The sequence below is a fragment of the Phaenicophaeus curvirostris genome, chromosome 2 (assembly GCF_032191515.1).
Source record: "Phaenicophaeus curvirostris isolate KB17595 chromosome 2, BPBGC_Pcur_1.0, whole genome shotgun sequence".
In the NCBI taxonomy this organism is placed as follows: Eukaryota; Metazoa; Chordata; class Aves; order Cuculiformes; family Cuculidae; genus Phaenicophaeus; species Phaenicophaeus curvirostris.
In genome coordinates this window covers 103,008,419-103,031,024 of record NC_091393.1, presented here as the reverse complement: position 1 = coordinate 103,031,024, position 22,606 = coordinate 103,008,419, and the positions used below count along the sequence as shown (strand labels likewise).

General features: G+C 38.9%; 1 protein-coding gene across 3 annotated transcripts in view; it reads left to right on the top strand.

Moving 5' to 3' along the window:
• Window positions 1-1,705: 1,705 nt before the first annotated feature.
• VRK2 (VRK serine/threonine kinase 2) overlaps window positions 1,706-22,606 on the top strand; it is a 44,573-nt gene continuing 23,672 nt past the window's right edge. The window contains exons 1-7 of one of the 3 annotated variants that reach the window (XM_069850210.1): window positions 1,706-1,949; window positions 2,064-2,204; window positions 12,980-13,035; window positions 13,657-13,726; window positions 14,562-14,649; window positions 14,788-14,896; window positions 16,320-16,412. In XM_069850210.1, coding sequence (XP_069706311.1) covers window positions 2,069-2,204; window positions 12,980-13,035; window positions 13,657-13,726; window positions 14,562-14,649; window positions 14,788-14,896; window positions 16,320-16,412 — 552 coding nt within the window. In that variant the 5' untranslated portion in view covers window positions 1,706-1,949; window positions 2,064-2,068. Of the gene's footprint in view, window positions 1,950-1,990; window positions 2,205-12,979; window positions 13,036-13,656; window positions 13,727-14,561; window positions 14,650-14,787; window positions 14,897-16,319; window positions 16,413-22,606 lie in introns of those variants that run through there. The other 2 variants (XM_069850211.1, XM_069850209.1) reach the window with 2 other exon arrangements.

Genomic DNA, 22,606 nt, shown 5'->3' with positions numbered 1-22,606 from the left:
CAAGTAAGTGTATTCAAGATGAACTGCTCCATAATCTTTCCTGGTACTAAGGTCAGGTTGAGAGGATAATGGCAGACCAGAAGTTTGCATCATTTCTATGGGAACACTAATCAACACATTATCAGGATATCCTTGATGAGCAAATGTGGGGGCGTTGTATTGCCCTCTGAGTTTCTTGGGCATTTCAATATTTGGCTGGCGATCAGGCACTAGCAGTGATCATAGTGTCAGTACTCTTTAATGTCTTCATAAATGACCTGGATGCAGGACTTGAAGGTTTACTAAGTTTGCAGATGAAACTCTCGAGGGCAGAGAGGCCCTGCAGAGGGATCTGGACAAAACAGATCATCCAGTTCCAACCCCTTGCCATGGGCAGGGACAGCTCCCACTAGATCAGGTTGCTCAAAGCTTCATCCAACCTGGCCTTGAACACTTCCAGGGATGGGGCTTCCATGGCTTCCCTGGACAACCTGTACCGGTGCTGCACTACCCTCACCGTGAAGAATTTCTTCCTAATGTCTAATCTAAATCTTCCCCCTTCCATTTTAAAGCTATTCCCCCTTGTCCTATTGTTACATGCCCTTGTAAAACTTGCCCATTTCCCCCTGAAGCTGCACCAGGGAACAGCACTGTGTGTGCAGGCTGAGGGGAGGTGGGAAACCCAGCACAAGATTGATACAAGAATCATAGAGTCATAGAATCGCCAGGTTGGAAAAGACCCATTGGATCATCGAGTCCATCCATTCCTACCAAATACTAAACCATGCTCCTCAGCACCTCGTCCACCCGTGCCTTAAACACCTCCAGGGAAGGTGAATCAACCACCTCCCTGGGCAGCCTGTTCCAGTGCCCAATGACCTTTTCCGTAAAACATTTTTTTCTGATGTCTGGCCTGAACCTCCCTTGGCAGATCTTGAGGCCATTCCCCCTTCCCCTGTCCTCTGTCACTTGGGAGAAGAGGCCAGCTCCCTCCTCTCTACAACCTCCTTTTAGGTAGTTATAGAGAGCAATAACGTTTCCCCTCAGCCTCCTCTTCTCAAAGCTAACAACCCCAGCTCCCTCAGCCGCTCATCGTAAAACTTTCAAGCAGTTTTTTCCAGACACTGTTCATTCTTTGAAGATGGTAATGCCTTGTGTTCAGTATGATCTGTGCTGAACAGATGTATCTTCTTCTGTAATCACCTCTGTTTGGAGTTTCTCCCTATCTTAAAGCCAAGGTCAAGCAGAGAGCTGGAGCCAAAGCTCTAATTCAGCAAGAGTTTTGACTGGTGTGAAGTTCATAATAACATTAAAATTAGTCCTTGGAAAGTAACAGGATATGCATAAGATTCCCAGGAGAATTTATACACATACATGTAAGTGGGAAATATTCTGTCCCCAACTCTTGTATCGCTGCACGCCATCGATGGCGATCGCTCCCTCGTGTTGCCCAGGCCCGATAAAGGATTCTTGCTTTCTGAGACTCCAAAACGAGTCTTGAGAGAGAGTTTATTTGCGGGCATTTTCCGTATCCCCCACCTCCTCCCTCCCCGCCGCGCTCCGCCCCGCTCGAGCGGGGCTGGGCAGCTGACGGAGGGCGGGAAACAGCGCGCGACATCGCCCCTTCCCCCCGCCCCAGCCCCGACCCGGGGCGGCTGAGGGAGGGCGGGAAACAGCGCGAGACATCGCCCCCCCACCCGGGGCGGGAAACAACGGGAGACATCGCTCCCCCGCCGACCCGGGGCGGCTGAGGGAGGGCGGGAAGCGGCGGTGACTGCGTCCCGGCCGGGGCCGTCCCGGTCTCTCCCCTGTGTCCCCGCCTCGGGCTTTTCCCCGCGGGAAGACGCCGCCCCGCCGTTTCCTTCTTCTCCCGCTGAGGGCGGGCGCTCCCGGCCTGCGGGAAGTTTTCTTTTTGGGAAGCTGGGCGCTCCCGGCCTGCGAGAAGTTTTCCTTTTGGGAAGCTGGTGGAGGTGGGTCCCCGTCCCGCCGGCCTGTGCCGCCCCGCTGCCTTGGCTGAGGTCGTGGGGAGGCAGCCATCCGTTTGACAAAAAGTCAACTTCTTTCATTTCTTTCCCCCTCTGAAGGTGCGATGCCGCCCAAGGGTCGAGGCAGAGGCAAGCTGCCGGTTCCTCTCCCGAAGGACATGATCCTGAAAGACACAGAAGGAAAAGTCTGGAGGCTGGGCAGGCAGATCGGCCAGGGAGGGTTTGGCCTGATCTATTTAGGTAAAATAGGAGTGGCGATTACAAGGGTCAATTTCTTTGTAACTCTCTGACTTGAGTGAGACTGACTGAGTTTGAAAAGTTACTATTGTTTACATGCTGGTGGTCCAGCCCAGTTTGCTGGCTTCTGGTACATCTTTCTATGGAAAGGCGAGGTGCTGTTGCTGTGGGACTACTGAAGAGCACTACTAGGCAATGCTCTTCAAGGCAATGGTGATGTTTTTGTGAGCTGCTGCTTTGGCTTAACCCAGTCTTGTGCGCTGGAGTGCTCTGGGTTTCCAGTTACTGGAAGTGTTATCTTCTGGTTAAGACTAGTTTCAGTTTTCATCCAAGAATTGTAACAGTAAAGATGGTTAGTAGGGTGTTGTGTATGAATTAAAGTCTTTAACCAGAGGTGGAAGTGCTGTTCTTTATTTGCTTGAGTCCAGATATGTTTCTGTATTTTATTCTGAAAAAGCTGCATTTCACTCAGTCTGATTTATAAAGAATTAATTATTCTAAAAGGCAGTTGGTAAAGCATTCCGGGTCACTGAAGAGGTTATAGTGTATGTTACTACTGCTGGTCTCTATGAAAGAGAAATCCTGTTTTCAATACAATATTATGAGCTATTTATTTGTTTTTCGATGACAAATGTATATATACAAGCAAACTAGTCCACAGGGACTGTTCGGGACTAAAGTGAGCTTGTATTGAAGCAACAGTAAAGAATTATCTAGAATAAGTTTAGTGAATAGTCTCTGGAGCCAAAAGTTAGAGGTATGTTAACTCTGTACTTGGAGTATTAATCCTTAAAACTTGATAAGTAAGTCTGCTATCCATAAATCTACTTATTTTTATGCATAAATTAGCTATAACTTAATTTTTTAAACTTTTTCTCATTTGCATTTTTCTGCCATGGAAAGTACAGTTTTGATTGTTTCCCATGCTTTTCTTTTGGTTGATCTCTTAATGATGTTTCCTTCACATGGAGAGATTTGTCAGAAAATTATCTGTTAATACACTGTTATTCACCATGAGCTTTCCACTTTGTGAGATTTACAGATTTTTATAGTGAGACAGATTTTGATTAGAACAAGCATTGTGTGTCACACACCTCAATTCTTTTATCTTTAGTAACTTCTTTCAAATATGCAGAGCTGTGCTAAATTCAGTGTGGTTTCATGGAAGTGAAGGAGTTGTCCATCGGTGTCAAATTGTAGCATCAAGCACCTACTGTAGAGAGAAAGAGTGTTCATTTTCTGTAGAAGGGTTAGCGTGTGTGCTCTTTTCATATTTGCAGACGTTTATGTAGCACATGCCACTGGTCTCTTGGTGACAGATTTACCGTGATCTTTGTTAACATCTGTCTGACTGTCTTGTGCTTAGCTGGTTTCAGCTGTTCAGGAACATTTTATATTGCATTGAAGTGTTTTTGCTCTCATTTTTCCCTCATGTTCATTATGGTTAATCACAAAGAACTGAATGGCAACTGAAGATTTGTATTTTATTTCATGGTGTGATAGCCCCATATGTGGTCAGATGTTGCTTCTCTAAAGAGATTGCCCAGTTCTACTGTTCTTCCAATTATTAATCTGTGCCTGTAAACTACAGAGGGTAGACAATTTTGCTTGTGTGTCTGGACTTAAATTGCATCTAGGCTTCAGGTTTGAGTGGAGAAACTTACCAGGGAAGGCAGAAGGCATAAGCTGGCACTTTGTTCCACTGAATGCCTGTGTAAATGAAGTGAAAAGATTTCAGTAACAATCTAAATGCTACTGCTTTTCCACAAAGTAAGCAGTCACTGAAAAACCTGGAGAAAATAAGTCTGTGTATATGTTTGCAAGTTAATTGGTTAAATGGAAGTGAATGAGTAAATGGTAATAGTTGGAAGCTACAGCCCTACATACACCCTGTATACGATAGCTTGTTTTTCTTTGGGCTAGATTTGGCATGGTCTGCTGCACTGAATTTTCTCGCCAAGTTCGTGGTTTGAGGCTGTCTGAAGGAACTGTTTTGAATCCTTATGTTGCTCTTAGTAGTTGAGGTTCATCTGGTGGGCTCCTATAGTGCAGTTTCTGGTTTGGTTTCCTTTGGAACTGATACATTTCATACATACTTAACCGCTCTATAAACTGACCCAATGGGTTTGGTTAGAGTTTCAACTAACTGCAGTTAGCAGGGATGCTTTCAGAATATTTACATTCTTTTTTCCTTTTGATATATCTGATAGCTTGTTATGACCTTCTTTGAAATATCAGTTGATTATGATTGTGAGATGCAGTGCACAGAGCATATATGAGATGTTACCATTAGAAAATACACCTTAGCCTGAGCTGAGAAGTAAAGTTCAGGTGTCTCTGGATATTGCTATTCAAGGATAAAGGAAAGGAAGATGGAAACTTGCTGAAGGCTCCCATGGGGAGAAGAGACTGAGGGAACTGCTGATGCAGCGCAGAAAGCAAGGTTCTAGTGAATGTAGTTCTCCAAGTTTAAGACAAAAAAGATGTTGTATTCCTGAATCAGTCGGAATATAGCTCTGTCATTTTATGTTGCAGTCAAGTCACACTGGACCTTGTGGGTGTTATAGCATGGGGAGTTCAGTCAGTTTCATGCAGATTTGATTAGTTTTCTGCCTGATCACACAGGCCGCTGAGGCGATTTCATACAGTTTGGTGTTTGTTGCAGTTTGGCTCCCACTGAACTGAGGTGGAAAGCAGTCAGTGTATTAGTTGAGAATGCAAATACAGTTTGGGACCCTTGGTATTACTATTCCATGGTTTTTTGTAAGTGACAGCATGGCTGAAGAAATACTGCTGCCAGTTTTAAAATGATATTTGTTTTCATTTAATCTTTTCAGAATGACCAGTGAATTTGAACATGTAGCACTGAACTGAAGGCTTTAGTTCCCCTTGTAGGTCATTGTACAATTAAAAGAGGAAACGGGCAAGATTTGTTCCCAAGTATTGACACTGACTGAAGCTATCTTGTTTAGTCCACCTCGTTATCTCTAATACATGTTTATATTGTTTAAAGTATACCGTTTAGTGGCTTTTTGGGCTCTTGATCCTATACAAGAGTTTAGTTGTTGTTGGGAGTCAAGGGGAGTGAAATAGAAGATGAACCTTTGAGAGTAAGATACGGATGCTTGGTGCTGAGAGGCACTCTCTTTCTCTGTGCTGTTCAAACTAGTTTTGAGTGCATATACAGCAAGATATGAGAGGAACATTAAACTTTCAGTGAGAGGCTAACCCAGAAACTGCTGTAGAGAGATGGACAAGACAGGAGAGTGGAGACAGATTCGACTGCCTGCCAGATATGCACATCACAGCCCTTTTATAAAAGTAAAGGTTAACTTGGCTGGTTGTATCTTTTAATAAGTATTTTTACAGTAGCGGTGTAAAGATTTTGATGTGCGTTGTTATAGCTTAATTTCCCATTAAGGGTACTTCATACTCCATTAATCTATAACAATGTTCTTTAGAAATTTTATGGTATCTCTGCAAAATATATTTACAAGGAATGCATTCCGTGGTAAGTCCTCTTCACTAAATCAAAGTTGCTGAAAACCATTTACTGACCCTGAGCATTAAGATGCAAATTATCTCGTCAGATGCAGGGCCTCTAAACTTATAATTATGTACCTGAAAGTTATCACTATCTACAAGTTCTGTCCTGCCTCAGAAACATTTTTCCCTGTTTTCTAATTATTCTTTCCCTTTCCTGTCCATGCTGTCTGCTCAGGGGCATGGTTTAGTAGTGGCAGATAGGAATGGTTGGACTTAATGATCCAAGAGGTCTTTTCCAGCTTGGTGATTGTATAATTCTATCTTATCTGTTTCTTTGTTGACTTGTTACTTCCTTTGAATTCCTTTTGCATTTGTATCTTGACCAGAGCAAATCCAGCAGCTGAAGGCTTACATATACTGATTCCTCTCAGTACTCCTGAAGAGGAGAGCTGCTGCTGCTGCCAGAAGAGAAACTGTCTAGAGGTGTTCTCTCAAGCATTGCTTTGTCGGAGCAAGAGCAATATAGCTCATAAGCTGGAATTAACTATGCGATTGTATGTTAGAAGTTTTATTTTATTTTTGTTACTGGTGCTGATTTGCTGTCAAGTGCTTCAGACGGAACTGTTATCCCTTTAATAAGAGGGAGCAGAACTGAGACCAACTGAGAAAGAAGGTGACATGTTGGTGATCTCATGGGTAGTTTGTAGCCCTGTGGAGAACAGTAGCACTGCATTGGAAAATTAAGCAAGATTTGAGGAGGTTGCTACTGTGAGCCTTACATTGTCTCATTTATCTTCTTGATCACAGCCGCTAATTAATGCCAGTCTTTATATAAATCATTATCTAGTCCTACTGCAAGCACTCTATTAATGCACAATTTGGACTGAAAATTTAAATGCACAAAGGTCACACAATCTTTTGTTAAGATTCCACTGTCACAGTGAAATCTGTACACAGAACTATCTTCGTGGAAGCTTCTTTCTCATGGAAACTGGTGGCTCTGAAAAAAATTTTTAAACACACACACACATGTTTGTTAGGTGGTGTCTTTTACAACAGAACTTATTAAATTGTAAATGTGTTTTAATTGTGTTATGTCTGGATATTGTAATGGAACTTTGTAAACATTAGGTGAAAACTCAGAGTTTTGAAACCATTTTTGGTAGCTGGCTTTGCTGCAGATGTTCAAGTGTTACTGTTTGGCTGCTATTTTTGCATGTGTTGTTGCAATATGGGAAGCTCAGGAAAGTACATATTGATAAAGCTGTAATCGGTGATAATTCTGTCCTGCTTGGAGATCTGTCACCAGTATAGCTAGCAGCACACTATCCTTTTTTTTCCTTTTTTATCCTCATTTTCCAAGAAGAGAAAAAGAATATTTGCTTGAGCAGCAAACAGTGATTAAATAGGTGAATACTGTCTTCTAATACAAGGAGAACAGGGAGCTCTGCTTCTAGTGAGGATAGAGAAGAGGTGTGGTTGTGGCCTTTTCTGCTTTTAAACTTGGACCACAGTACGCTGATACACTGAGGTCTGGTATTCTGGGAATCAGGCTGAGGTGTGAAAGAAAGGTTGTTTCTATTTCAGAAAGATTAATTTCCATGGATAATTTGTATTCCTGTGAGCAGGGATGTATATGTGTCAAGGAAGAGAAGTGTTGATGGAAGCACATTCTGTCATTGTCATAGTGTTCATTCCGTGGTTTGTGTTAGGAAGCCAGCTTTAGCAATTGGTTGTAAAGAAACAAAGTACTTCAACAGTTGCTTAAATTAACTTCACTGAAAATATTTACTATAGTACAGTGAACAAATTAAAAATGCAGTAAGAATTATACCAAAAGATACACGTTCAGCATGATTTTTATAAACTCAGTGGAAAGAATATTAATAGCAAACCTCTGTAATTAATAGCTGTAGTAGGTAACTGTCTGGTTAGGGGTGGGTTTTTCTTAACCTTCAGATGTTAAAATGCATTTCCGCAAAGGTCTCATTGTACCTGCAGGTGTGAACCTTTGTGTGGAAATAAATGTGTTGGCAGATGAACACCACTTCAAGAAAGAGTCTTAAGAGTCTTTTTATCTAGTCACTAATATTAAACTTTAAAATATAGATATAGCAAGCAGAATACCTAATTTTTCACCCTGTTTATGAGCAAAATATATCATAAATTGAGCCTGGTTTTGCTATTTGGTGGTTACTTAGGGCTGACTGCATGGTACAGGATCAGCCTCCACTATCTATTAAAAGAGGAAATATTCCTTACCTCAATTAGTTCTGATTCCTCTTGAATCTTCCCCCTTTCTTCTATTTTTTTTTGGCTAGAAATCTTAACTTTCAAAGCATAATACATTTTTACACTGTAGTCTAAAACCTGTTACAAAGTTTGCAGAGATCATTACTATTACACTTTAGTGTTCTGCCACATAATGTGTTGGGCTTCTTTATCCCACGTGTATGGGACCTGTGATTTGGAAGCTGTCGTGTTCTTCGTTAGTCCACCTAGCAAGACTTCTGGTCGGGACTGAGACTCTGGCATATATAGTAAAACTAGGGAGTCAAGAGAGCAGGTTTAATTTACACACGCTGGCACACGCACACACCCACACACCCACACATACCCCCCCACTGGGGAATGTATTTCTGAATAGTGTTACATAGTAACAGGAACAGCTTTGGATGAAAGATAGGGCACCTGTTGCCTTATGGAGGGCATTCCCTTCAGCCCTCTTTGGCACCTATACCCCACTGAACCTGGCATAGTGTTTTCTGAGTGGGCACCATGTCAGAGTAGCAGATGGGCTGGAGCAGAATCTTGCCAGGAAACAGTTTGTGCATCAAGTTTTAAATATTAGAGGCCTGGACCCCCAACTGAGAGTGCTGTAAGAGCAGACCATGCATAGCTTTTCTGCCTGGGGTTAAGGAATGTGTCAGGCCTATTCCAGCTTAGAGTAATTAAGTTTGAAAGTCAAACAGTGGCTTGCATTGCTGCAGAATACAAAACTTTGGCTCTAGCAAATCAAGATTAAGATTTCATAGAGATATGAGTAAGAAATATAGTGAAATTTCCTACTAGAACTATATGCTCTTAACTTGGAGGCATTTGCAGTTATCTGCAGAACAGTTTAACAGTTGAGCACCATTTTCTACCCAAACCAGTTTAGTCATGTCTTGTGAAAGATGGCTTCACAAGCACAGCAGAAAGCTATGTTTATGTAAGTTGTATAATAAAACTCTGCATTCATAAAGCTACCTAGAAGAATCTTTAAAAAAAACCCCAATTTATAAACACTGCTCAGAAAAGACTATGTTCAGGAAAGGTGTTGCATCTTTAAAGTAACAATATGAGCAGAGAAGCCGGTGTTCCTTAGGCTACCTTACTAAGGGATGGAAACATCCTTCAAGCACTGAATGTTTCAGTTCTTGGGAAATGTTGGAAGTTGTGAAGGTGGGGAGAGAAAGAAATGTGCTTTGTTCGCCTTTAAATATTTGCCTTAGAATGCTCCATATGTAGGAAATACATGAAGTTGCATGTTAAATAGCAGATGCTAATTTTAATAATTTGTGTACGTTTAGTTTTTAGTAACTCTATTCCTGTAACTTGGCTTGATTTTTTTATTAGATCCTGAGAACAACACTCCCGCCTGTTAGTTAGCTATTGAATTTTACAGCTCTTGGCTTGACTTAAATGGGGCCAGAATTTTTCCAGCTTTTTTTATAGGTAGCCTGTAATTTTGAAGTGTGGTACTTTTTAGGTTAGTTTTTATTTCCACAAAAAACTAAACTGAAAATATCACTCTTCAGGATTAGTTAACCAATGAAACAAAGCAAAATTAAAATACAAGCAACCCCAAAACGTCTGAAAATAATTGTATTCATGTTTCCCAAGCAAATATATCCTGAAAATATCCAGCAGTGGCAAAGATACCAGCTGTGGACAGGAGCAGGGATGTATTTTCAAAGTACCAAATCAATGCTGTTTTCTTTTCCACTGTGTAAACTTTGTCAACACAACTGGTTCTGTGAAAGCCATTGAAAATATTTCCCCAGATTGCAAATGTGACTGCTACAAATTAAGTGCTAAAACTACAACAAGCACGTTTGAACTGGCAAATAGAATTGGCATGTTTTTTTGTTAGACTGCATGCAGTTGTGCTGTGTGGTTGCAGGAAAACACAGTCCATCCAGAAACACTCTTTTGTTACCATGTTATATTAACATTTAGAAAGCTACATTAATTAAGGTTGTGGCACTCAGCAACAAAACGGATGAAATTCACAATTGAAGTGGATGATAAGACCATAACTGCTGTGCCTGGATGAAACTAGGGAATTCAGGATATGGGTTAATTTAAAGTAAGTTATTTGCCATGTTGCGTGGGCACAGCAGTTGGAAATTGTGGCGAAGAATGTGAATCTTACTGCACTGCTTTATTTCAGAGTGTATTTTAAATTTGTACGCTTTTCACTGACATGGTAGCTGTGATTGTTGGATGAAGGGGAGGAACTGAAAACAGAGCTGTGCCCTTTGCCCTTTGCAAATGTTTTGTGAGACTCCCTTGGCATGAGATGGAAACAGCCGCAGTCCCTTACATAGCTTCATCTTGCACCAGTGTTCCAAGTTAACAATTATGCAGACAACGGTTTTGATTTTGTGCATACATCAACGCCCCTCCCCCCAATGTAAGGAGTTATTGTGCATCTCTAATTGATAAAAGCAACATAAACTGTAAACTGGGAACTCTCACGCTTGTTATGCCATTTGAAGATATCCTTTGCAAACATAATCTCACCATATAGTGCTCCTGGTACTCTATATGTGTACTTACATGCCATCAGAGACCTCCTGCCTATCAGCATTGCTCTCCTGCAGGGTCTCTGCTTACTGTCCTGCAGTCTAGCATTTAACTGATTGTAATATTATAAATAGCCATGTGCTACCACACAGAACGAGGCTAGCACATGGCTAATTACGAGTATACAGTAATTAACTATGAGCTAAACTCGCAGGAGAGTATGTGGTGGTGGTCTATGAGGTATGTAATCAGACTGTTTGTTAAACCTTGGGAGCCTTTCCAGTCTGTTAAGTAACTATACATAGTAATGAGACAATTTTTAAAAAACCATTTATGTATATTTATGGACAAAAAATAGTCTGTCTTATTTCTAAGCTGCTGTTAAAATATTGCTGCTGATATATGAATGGTTAATAAAAAAGGTGTAACAAAAGGTGCATATGCAACTGGCTTATCTGTATGTATGCGATTATTATCTAAGCATTATCTGTATAAGAAGTTTAGAGTATTATTCATTGTGAATGTTCTGCCTTGTTTCATGTATTTGCAGGAAAAACAATAATATCATTTCTCCTTTTGTAGATTTGAATGTCATATAACTAATTTTGTGGAGCATCTGTTCCTATATCTTGTTGAGCTTTGTCTGGCTTTTCTCCCTTTTCACTCTGTAATGATTTGAAGTTAGATTTGATTTTATTTTTCTTCAGATGTTCTTTTAGCAGGACTCCAAAAAGAATCCACACTGGCTTAGTGTAAGAACCATGGAGGTTAGGCCCCTTTGCTGGGCTACCTTCCATTAATCGCTCTTCTTCATTACCCTGACAGCTGCTACTGCCTGTTCCAGAGTACCATGAATGAGGCCTCTCTTTATAAAATGTCAAGGTGTCTACAGGGAAGTTAGATCAGACTCTCAAACACATTTAAATTTGATACTTCTCTATACCTATCAGACCTCTGTTAAGTAACTTGGTATTAAAATACATTTTCTTATACAAAGGTTCTTTTCTGATCTGTGTCAGTAAGGGAGCACATCTGCTTGTGTTTGGCTGTTGTGATGATGCTGAATACAATGAAAACACATGGATTGTGTTCCTTTAAACTAATGTCTTCAGCTTTTAACACATAGTTTACATGTAGCAGAGAAAGATACAGACTTAAGCACCTCTGCCTTAATTCGCAGTTCAGTACAAGAATATGGCAAGAACAAAGTTTACCAAAATATCCTTCCTTGCTTGTATGATAGTTTTAAATTGTATTCTGAATGTGACTGCTACTTGTCTGTGTCTATGGCCAGCTCACACCTTCTAGAGCTACCGTTTAAGTGTATGTTCATTTTATTTTAATGTGTTATTAACACAGAAGCATTCACATGGGGAAGTGTCAAGCTGAAGGCAGTGGGTACCCTGTGGGAGTTTGGGGTGTGTATGCTGCTGATTTCAACCCAGATGCTGAATAGAATTGAAGGAAGATGGCAGCTGAGGGAGTCTGTTCATGGTAAAAATATTTTTATGCCCTGAACATCAAGAAAAATAAGCTTGGATGGTTTGATTAGATCTAAGTTTACTTTATTTTTATTATATGGATAAAAGTAGTCTGTTTTTGTGTGTGCTGATAGTTGAAGTGTTTCACACCTGGATTGTTGTTGGTATTTGATCATTATAAGAAGTTTGAAAGGGACATTTATTTCCTAGGAACTGTATTCGTTTTAGGTTTTTCAGTGATGATTCTAAAAGTTGATTTATTCTCATTAAATTTTAATCCCAGTGTAGCTCCATAGAGCTTCAGTAGTATCAGAGGGAACTGATAGTTCTCTCAGGGTCAGAAGAAAATAGGATTGCATTGTCTGTGCAGAGAGGTTCTGTCTCCTGGGCTGTAATTGGCACATGTGGTCAATTATTGTTTTGAAATCTCTACTTGCACTAAGAGGCACAATCCCTCATCTCCCCTTTAGGCAGGTAGTGGCTGTGCTATCCCTAACTTAGGCCAGTTTCTAAATAGTGTCAGAATAGAAATCAAGGTTCTAGGGCAAAATTAATTTGGAACAGAGGAAAGCAGACAATCCTGTCTAGAGGCATAATGTAGGTCATAACTTTTAAGTGGTGTCTTTGTCACGACAGTGAATTGACAGCAACCAATTACAGAGGTTATCCAATTGACTGTAATGACTTAAACATAGTCTGTTACAATGGAATACCTCATTGTGGTGCAAGCGTGCAACAGAGACATCTTGCTTACTCCTTGATTAGTGTTGAGGGAGAGAGTTCTGAAAATGTGTGTTAAAATCACTTCTGTACTTGTTGATTAAAACTTGGTGTGTTGTTTTCATTTTGTTTATCCTTGAACTTGGCAAAACTTTAAACTTTAATAGAAGGAATTCAGACAAAATATTGGATATCTTTGTCCTGTGTTTTGTTGGTCACTTTATGAAATGTTAGCTTGATCTTTGTTTGCAATTATATTTTGTTGCATACAGCTTGATACCAATCTCTCTCATTTTACAGCTTCTCCTCAAACTCATGTTCCTGTAGAAGATGATGCAGTGCATGTAATTAAAGTGGTAATGTGGAGATCTCATTTCTAAATTGTTAACTTGTATGCAGGTCTTTCTCATAATTATTTATCCTTATTTTCAGCATTTGGTCTGTTTTGCATGCTTGTAGCTTTTGTTTTATTCCCTACTTTTTATGTCTTTACATACTTTCACTGTTTGGGGATGTATTTAGCATTTCCCTGACACGCAGTGTTTTCTTGACTTTCCTTTTCTTGATTACTTCCCTGAACAGTTTGGTCAGAAAAATCAGACTCTACACATAAACACACCTGATCCACAATGTTTCTGGAAATTGTGTCTTAAATAATTCCTGAAAGAATCTGTGCTGTGTATCAAAATGTGTTGCCAAACAACTTTTATTTTTAGCTACATACTAACATTTCATTTGGGATAGCATGTTATATGAGAGGTAGGGGGAAAAACTGGGGGGTTCATCCTCTTTGGGCAGCCTGATCTAGTGGGATGTGTTCCTGCCCATCGCAGGGCTGTGTTGGAACTAGATGATCTTTAAGGTCCCTTCCAACCCAAACTATTCTATGAGTCTTTGAATTTCTCATGCACTTTTCTTTAGAAACAGTTGTCTTTCTAATTCATTTTATGGTACTAAGTTTATTTATTTCTCAATAGGAATATCTTGAAAATGGCCCCTTATTTTCTGAACTGAAATTTTACCAGAGGGCTGCAAAACAAGAGCATAGTAAGTAATACATCGGTTCTGTGTCAGGTAGATTTAAGGACAAGTTTGGGTTTAACTACTTCTGATAAGAACTGTTGCTTTAGAGCTTGATAGCCAACTCATTTCATGCACACTGAACTAATCTGAGTTTGTGCTATGATAATACTAGGTTGCTACAGGTTTATTTTCTTCGTTGTCATCCTTGCCTTTTCTGATCAGAAGTGAGAATGGAAGTGTGCCAAATTTATTATGTGCACACCTCAGGGTGCACATCAATGAATGGACTCCAGCAGGAGGCCAGCCTTAGAACTAAGGTAGTACATGGACTAATTAGTGACTGTATTTCTGCTGGTTACTATTTCTATGTACAGAGCTGGAAGTATGTGTAATCATCATAGGATTTGGTAGTAATCACGGCACTTGATTCTGCAGACACTTAAGCACAAATGTGATTTATTCATGGGAACTGTTCTAAAGACTTTAGATTATTTAGATTGCTGGTACACATAAACGCTTTTGATAGCTTGATACATTCAGTATTGAATAAAGTAGAGCTTCTACAAGATTTTTTTTTCCTGTGGCTATTGATAATTACTTATCTGCCTTCTCACGGAAGAAGAAAGCACATTGCTAGGACAAAAACCTGCTACTTGTTTTGGAGAATGTAGAGAACTTCACAGTACAGTTATGATGTGAATTGTTTGCTTCACAAACTGCCAAGTAGGACTTATTTGTTTCATTTTTTCATTCGAAATCATTACTTGATAGCCAAAACAAAAACAAAAGAACATCCACAAGAAACCTGAAATTCTCCGGCTACCTTTAATGCAATGTTATCTTTTTATTATTATTACAGTAAGAAAATGGATGGATCTGAAAAAAATAAGATGTTTAGGAATTCCAGTGTTTTGGGGATCAGGCTTGGCTGAGTACAAGGGAAAAAGGTAATTAGATTAATTGTGATTAAGCTTCACATTGTCTGAAGATCCATTTTCAACGAAATGGAGATCTGTCCTCTCAATCTGACTTAAACTTGCAGTTTTGTGTTAAAGGATTCCTCTGTTTTATGTATTTCCTGGTAGCTATAGATTCATGGTCATGGAGAGGCTGGGGGAAGACCTTCAAAGAATCTTTGAAGATTGTGGAAGCAGATTTAAGAAGGAGACTGTTCTGCAACTTGGGGCACGAATGGTATGTATACAGAGGGAGGAAATTGCTATGTCTTGAACATGCTGAATTCAACTATAAAATTACCTTTCTAATATAGTTCTTTTAGGTAGCTGTTGAGTTTAGTATTAAACATAAGAAAATTCACAGCACTTATACATCTTTCATCTTTTTTAAAAATAAAATTAGTATAAAGTCAAAAACCAAGACCCCCTGAAAAGTGGAAGTTGATGGGCTGAAACCAGAACTTTTCCTAATCAGTTAAAACATAAAACGTACACTTCAAGATGTGTGTCTAGACTGAGACATGTAAGCCTGTTCTCATATGCTTTAGCATGTATTGATTTTTTTTTTCCCCCCTAGTGTCTGAAGGGTATTGTATTACATCCGTATTTGTCAAAGTTCACAATTGCATGCCGGAATGCAAAATTTTCATTGTGTTTGCTGAACACACTGATTGTACAGGCCAGGATTAGGCTAGTCTGCAAATAGCAGTTTTGTTTTCACGTATGTATAGACTGGCACATACTAACAGAAGATTGTATACGTGCTCCTTTGCAATACCATTTGTGTTGTCAAAGACTGCTATTACTGAACAGAGGTGCACAGCAAATGGGGTAGAGGTGATGATCACCAGTTGCAGGGAGAGGAGGTATGAGTATAAAGGAAAGTGTCTTAGCACTGGAACCTGCTTCCCAGAGGCTGTGAAATGTCCATCCTTGGGGACTTGAAACTTTACTGTCCAGTCTCTTGTACATCCTGATCTAATTTACCTTAGTCCTGCTTGGAGCAGGGTATTTAGCTTGGACACCTCCAAAGTTTCCTTTTAACTTAAATAATAACAACTATTACTTTAAAAAAAGTTAAATGCTTATGTAGTTACATAATTGACAAATTTGTAAAACTTTTTGTACTCTCCAAAAACCAGGATTAAATTGTTCTTTGTACAAGTTGTTAAGTGCAAGCATGCTTTTTAATAACAATGAGAGCTATCATACCTCCTCAGTAAGGAGCTGAAGAAGGAGGATGATGCAGGGGGATGGTGACATGAAATGCAGCTCATATAGTAACTGGCAGGATCAGATATACTGTAAACCTACAGGACTGATTGAATATGTTCTTTTTAAGAGCTTGGTGTTTCCTCCGCTGTTCTTGAAGTACTAGTTTAATTCTTGCTTTGTGACCTTAGAAGCTGATACTTCTAAGTGGTTACACAGTGGTTACCTTGTGGGAAAGTATGGCTCTTTATGATTTGCCATCAGCTATGTGCCTGGTGGGAACAGATCCTGTGGCCAGAGTGGGGAGTCCTTGTCTTCTAACTCAAAACTAATTTGCCAGCTGAGTCTGTGCAGCCCTTGATTTCACTGTAGGAGTGAGAAATATTTGGTTAGTACATTTAGGGGCAGAGTGGACAAGATGATGTTTTCTGTTCTGAATCCTTTCTTAGTTGGATACTTTGGAATATATACATGAAAATGAGTACGTTCATGGTGACATTAAGGCAGCAAATCTACTTTTGGGCTACACCAATCCACACGAGGTAAGGATGTTAATTTATCTACACTGTCACTATTGTGTTTATAACTGTTTAATAGTTTTATATATATTCTTTATTAACAATTCACATATTAAAATAAATGTGTGCATGAACACTCACATCCTGTCATGACAAATCTGGGGGTTGTTCAGTGGAGCTTAAGGTCTGAGAGAGAAGGAGGACAAAACTCTGCTTTGTTCTTTTTGTGCTCTGCTGATTAGGGTAATGGTTATGGGTGGGTAAACTGATCAAGAGGGTAAGTTAGATGGCCTAGTGTATTAATAGAGTCTAAGGATGTGGCCTATTGTATTTTCATTCTTGGGAAGCTCTGGCTTGCTAATATTGTCATGAATTGTGTTTCCATGCCACTAAATCATATGTCCTGCTCATTGTGGTGGATGTAACAGGTAAGAAGCGTTAAGGTTGGAGCTCTCTAACGCTCTAAAGTCTAAGGCTAGCCTTGAAATTGAAGCATTTTGGTGAAACAAATCTTTTGATCCTGTCATACACCTCTTAAAATATCTTTTTTTCTGAAGTTAATAGAATCTAAGTATGCTTTTTCTTGGAAAAAATCATTTAGGGAAAAATGACATCTCTAACTTTACTTAAATATAATTAGCAATACTTCTTTTCTTTCATTTTTTTGTTTTTCTGCTGCAGTGGTGGAGCAACAGATCTTGCAAAACAGGTCACTGCTGTTGAAGGCTGCACCATTGAACTGTATCTGCTTTTTTGCAAGTTTCAAGTTAAATGGTTGAATCAAATTTAACTTTTCACCTTTCTAAAACACATAGCTTAAAAACTATCATGGCAGCTATGTTTTTAGACAGTGGTAGCAGCAAGTACCTAATCTCATTTTATGGTGCTTACCAGCCTGCTGAATCCAAAGAAGGAGGCTATTTAGAGGCAAAACGATCTCCTACCCGGACCCATTAACATAACTCAAATGAATTTTTTTGGTTTGGCTATTGTGTATTTTTATGACAGCAAGATATGCTGCTGTTTTTCACATTAAAACCATTTTGGAAGTGTCCATTTACAGTAATCATAAAATTTTAAGACATGTAGCTGACTTCAGTCAGCTGCCTTTGAATTAGCCAGATTGTGGGGTGATTTTATGATTTGTTTCTCGTGTTGTATGCATGAAGATTGTGCTAAACTAGTATTTTGTTTTCATGAGCAGTAAATTCATTGACAGATTAAAAATAAGGTACTTGTGAATTACTGAACAGTGGTTTTAGGTGGAAAGTTATATTTATTAAATAAAAGAAATTGATAGATATTCCAATTTAAGTAGCTACTAGCTTAACACATAGAACTGTGTGTTACTGCTGAGAGATTTTGCATAGAATTTTGTTTCAATAACATTTTTCCATTTAAATTATTTTATAAAACATTTTTTAAAATTCACATTCTAATTCTGAAGAGCTAACATGAGAGAATTACTAGTATTTGCTTGCATTTGTAAGTGTGAATTCATTTCATTCCTATATGTTTAAGAAAATGTAGAGCTGTTCAGATATTATTCAGATAAACTTCTCAGTCATGGTCCCAGAAATTCTGCAAGTGCCCACAGGGTGGCCGATTTCACTGAAGCCGTGGTAACCATACCATGCCAGTTTACAGCCATGTAGACAGTGTTGATTACCTTAAGATACATTTAGAAATAATGTGTACCGTATTTAGTTTACGCAGCAGGGCAGATAGCTTAACAGGACTGTTCCTGGTCAAATAAAAATTTATACTCCGGACTCAGCTTGTACAATATCTTGAAACTCATATACTCTGTTGCTCGTGGGACATGAAAAGAAGGCATAATCTCACCAACACCACAGCTAAAACACTTGACAGATCTACATATGCCACTAATCATACATCCTTCCTCTGGAGCTGTTGACTCTGATGTGCTGTCTGCCCACATACTTCAATAAATGTTCTTTACCTGGGTTAGGAGCAGTACTAGACGATATTCTCAGACAGATTCAGGTATACAGAACTGTACATGTGTACAGATGACTTTGAAATTGTCATGTCTGGGCTATTTGCATGTGCCATTAATTTGCATGTAGTTTTGCCATGAATGCTGCCTCTTCCTGTTCCCAATGTGTTCAGTTCCCCTGTAAGCCTTTGTGATATTGCAGAAGCCTTCTCTATTAATTGAGCTGTCTTTATAACATGCTGGTGAGCTGAATATATTATGTATTTACCAGAACAGTTTTTGAGAAGCTCTGTGGAGCATTACCACTGACTGAATATGGCAACAATATGGAATATCCTGTCCTGTGTCCTCTAAGCTGTTGTTGGAGATGCTGTATTTTAATTTGGCAATCTTGTACTAACCTTAGGCAATTCAGATAAAACATCAAGCACTGTTATTGGCACCAAATACCTGTGAAGTGTTGTCCAACCTTCTCCCCATGCTAAAATGGTGGATAGATAGATTGCTTTGATATTGGGTTTTTTAAAACAATGGAACTGGGAGGTAAAGTGATCAACCTAATATTAATAGAGAGTGAGAGCATCTAGCCAGTGGCAAACTCAAACTTGAAAATACAAAATAAGAGACCTGTTGCTCCAGTGGGAGTTGGCATAAAAATGCTGTCTGACCTAAGTTTCTGTGGTGAGTTTTTATTAAGAATTCTATGCTGGTGAGCTATTGCTCTTTAGGGTCTAGGACTTCAAAGAGAAAATGAATTGGAATTGTACATTAATTCTAGAAATTAGTTTTTAAAACAAACCAATATCTAATATCTCAAAAGTAAATATGCATATTGAAAATATATTTCCATTTCTATTCATAAAAGCATATATATCTTTATACTCAACTTTGTGTTGGCCCTTTAGTGGCTATTCATGTGTACTGTTACATATGAGTTTGGCACTGATTTCCTGCAGTTCTGAAAAAGATATTTTTTCTATGTTAGACTTTCTGTTGCTATGCTCTTTTCTGTAAATTCACCTGGTAAATTTACACCACAGCCAATAGAGAACCTGTGAAGTCTGTATTGCTATCCCCTACCTTCTGTGGCAAGGCAGAGAAACAAATAAAGTAAAGGTCCTGTCACTTTGTGACCTCCAAATGATGTTTAGAAATGGTTAGAAGATCAGAATCAACTGACCTCAAAGAGCAGCTTGCTGCAGATCTATTCAGTAGAAGGGAACAAGGCCATTCAGTGAGTTACAGGTCAAAAGATCAATTCTCTAGTCAATATGTTTCTGAACATGGACCCAGCACAATGACTGACAGAACAGGAGTGATGTACTGAGGGAAGTGCACAGCCCGTGAATTTCGGAGGGGCCTGAAAGAAAGCTTGAAGTGATCAGACCTATGACTTAGAGTACAAGTTAACTATTGTCTCGGTATTGAGTTAAGGTAAAGGTGATTTGGTGCATAGTAGTAACTATTTGTATGATAAAGCAGAATAAGCATTATTGATATAGACTAAAAGAGAAATTCAAATCCATTAGACTCATTTAAACTATGGTACTATTGAAAGGGATAAGCAGTCACCAGACAAGAGCTTAAAAATGGATTTTTTAACAAATTAAACAGGGTTTGGAAGAATGCCTCTTCAAAACAATTACCTTGTCGTCTTTTCTTGTTTCTCTCCAAAGGAATATATGGGCAGACATGCTGCCATGTTGCAAATTCAAGATTGTACCCGAAGTTGTCTATTTTTGATTTTTGAAGCTGTAAATTTTATTGATTTTGTATCTCAGTTCTGATTTTGATTTTAAGCATTTGTTAGGTAAGACTGAATAAAACTCTCAAACTTGAATATCATAGATAGCCCTAGCAGAAAAGGCAAAAAGAAGAATTCAATGATGTTTCATACTGTTAACTCTTAGGACCAGCTTTCAGTGGACCAGCATAGAAGGCACAGTGGTCACACGTTGGTCACATGGGAAAAATATGCATGAAAACAACTCCAACTTTAAGCCATTTTTAATTGTGAGATGAATCATTGTGATTCCTGCTCTTTAGTCCAGTGTGGCAGGTTTGCTAATGTGCAGATTAATTGAAAAAATTAATATATTTTCTGTTCTCGTTCATGTATTTTTAGAAGGAATACAGCATGCAGAGATACCATACAGAAACAGTTGAGTTTTAACTAGTGGTTGCTGGCTACACCCCTGATTTGAGATGTAGCTTTGCAATCAAATGGCCTTAATTTTCTTTTATCAGTCCCATTGCTGTGTTTGGATAGAACTGCTCACAGTGATTTAATTTCTTTTTGTAATAATGGCCCAAATGTCTTGGAGCACAGTTGATTTCAGTGTCTGTACTTGCCACTGGCAAGTCAGAGAAGATTTCTTTCCCTTTTTCCTTTGTTTAACCTGCTTTCCTCCTTCCTTTCTTTCTGTTTTGTGTAAGATTCTAATTCTGTCCCGATCACTATACTTCAGGCTTTGTGTCCCAAGATGGACTTGTCCAGCTTTAGCCTTTTTGTAGTGTCCAGATGAAGTGACAGCTCTATGGCCATTAGCAACCAATCTGCCTCTTATTAGTAGGCATCTACTTAATTATTTACGTCACAATACATAAAGCTAGTATTGGAACCATTGAAAAGAAAATGTATGAAGAAAATCACTGTATTGTTATTGTTTCAGCAATAAATCTCCTGCTATGTGTACTTCAAAATAAAGAGAATATCATGAGAATCCACAGTGCCAGGCTTGTGACTTCCTAGGTTAGTGTAGTTATGTATCATAACATGTGCAAGTTGTAAGAGTTTTATATATTTAGCACTTCAGATATAAAGCACTGTTAAGGGAGTCATGCACAGGAAGGACGAGAGGACTGCTGAATCTACAGCTGGTTGCTTGAGCACATAAATAATTATTTGTGGCTCTGTGGCTGTTTGCTTGAATAATATAGGCACAGTCATGTTTGCATGAAATTAAGTGCAAAGACTTCAGAAATCTGGCTCCTAATCCATAACAAAATCTATTAATAACAGACCGTGCTAAGCACTGCTGAGTCTAGTGCAGACTGGGATGTGTTTAAAAAAAAAAAAAAAAGAAGAGAAACTTTGAGCAAAACCATGAGTTAAAATAAGCAAGTGTGGGGGAAGGGATGTACCCTTGTCACACAGCTAAACCCAGCTATTCTAGGCTTATGTTGCTGTTTCACCTTCATCATCCATGTTACCATTTCTTGTTTCAAGTGTCTTGTTTATCTTCCTCTGCATATGCTTTGTTCTCTTTTGTTCTTATTTGTTTTGTTGTTCCTAAAAAAAAAAGCAGGCGGATAAAATTATTTATGATATTGAAACACATAGTAACACTGGCTTAATTTTTCTCAATATTCTTTAATATTTGCCATCTTATCCTCCTCCTTATACCCTAAAAAAAACCTGCAGCAACCTAGAAATGACCCCTACCCGCCATGTTCTTCCCAAATCTGGAAAGGCATGTTGTGTTAAATGTTATCAAAAAGTGACAACTAGCTGTAAAGAACTACATATCTTTGTAATGAAGAAAGGGTTATAATGACAATTGATGAAATGAAATTAATTATAATTTAAAATAATGCAGTCATTATGATAATGGTTGTGGCAAGGTTATAACAGTCACTTGCTGGTTTTGTAGAAGCTGAAGGAGATTGTTTTTGTTGGTGACGAAGAGGCTTTGCCTTAAGCTGCCATTGGTTGCATGCTGGTGGAAAAAATCTGGTGGGAAAGTTGTGGAAGTGATAAATGGCTTGGCCAGAAGAAAGCTGAACAACTTCCATGAGCAGCTTCTTGAGCAAACTGTTGTGCAATCACAGATGTTGTTGTAATTGCATTTGAGTGGCCTTAAGAAGTGCTTGTTTCTTGGTTTCCAGGTCTTGCCACCATCAGCCGAGGCAGGATAGCCTGAAGCTACTTCTCACTTTTAGAGTTTTTTTTTTCAGTATAAATTTAAAACTACTCTGCTGATACTACTACTGAAGGTGTTTTAAGCAAATCTGTTGTTTAAAAATGGATGAAGGGTACATAGTTACTGTGATTTATCTGTAGGATAACTGGTAACTGTTTTACCTAGTTCAGATTTGACTAGCGAACATTTGGACTACTTTCTAGATGCCCTGTTGTTTAGGTAGTTTGAAAGATGAGGTTGGGCTCCTTTGTGGGAATGTTTATCATGTTAGCTAGCATTCCCAGCCCAGACAGAACGAGAGCTAACAGTTAAAATCTCATTTTAATATAAGGCAT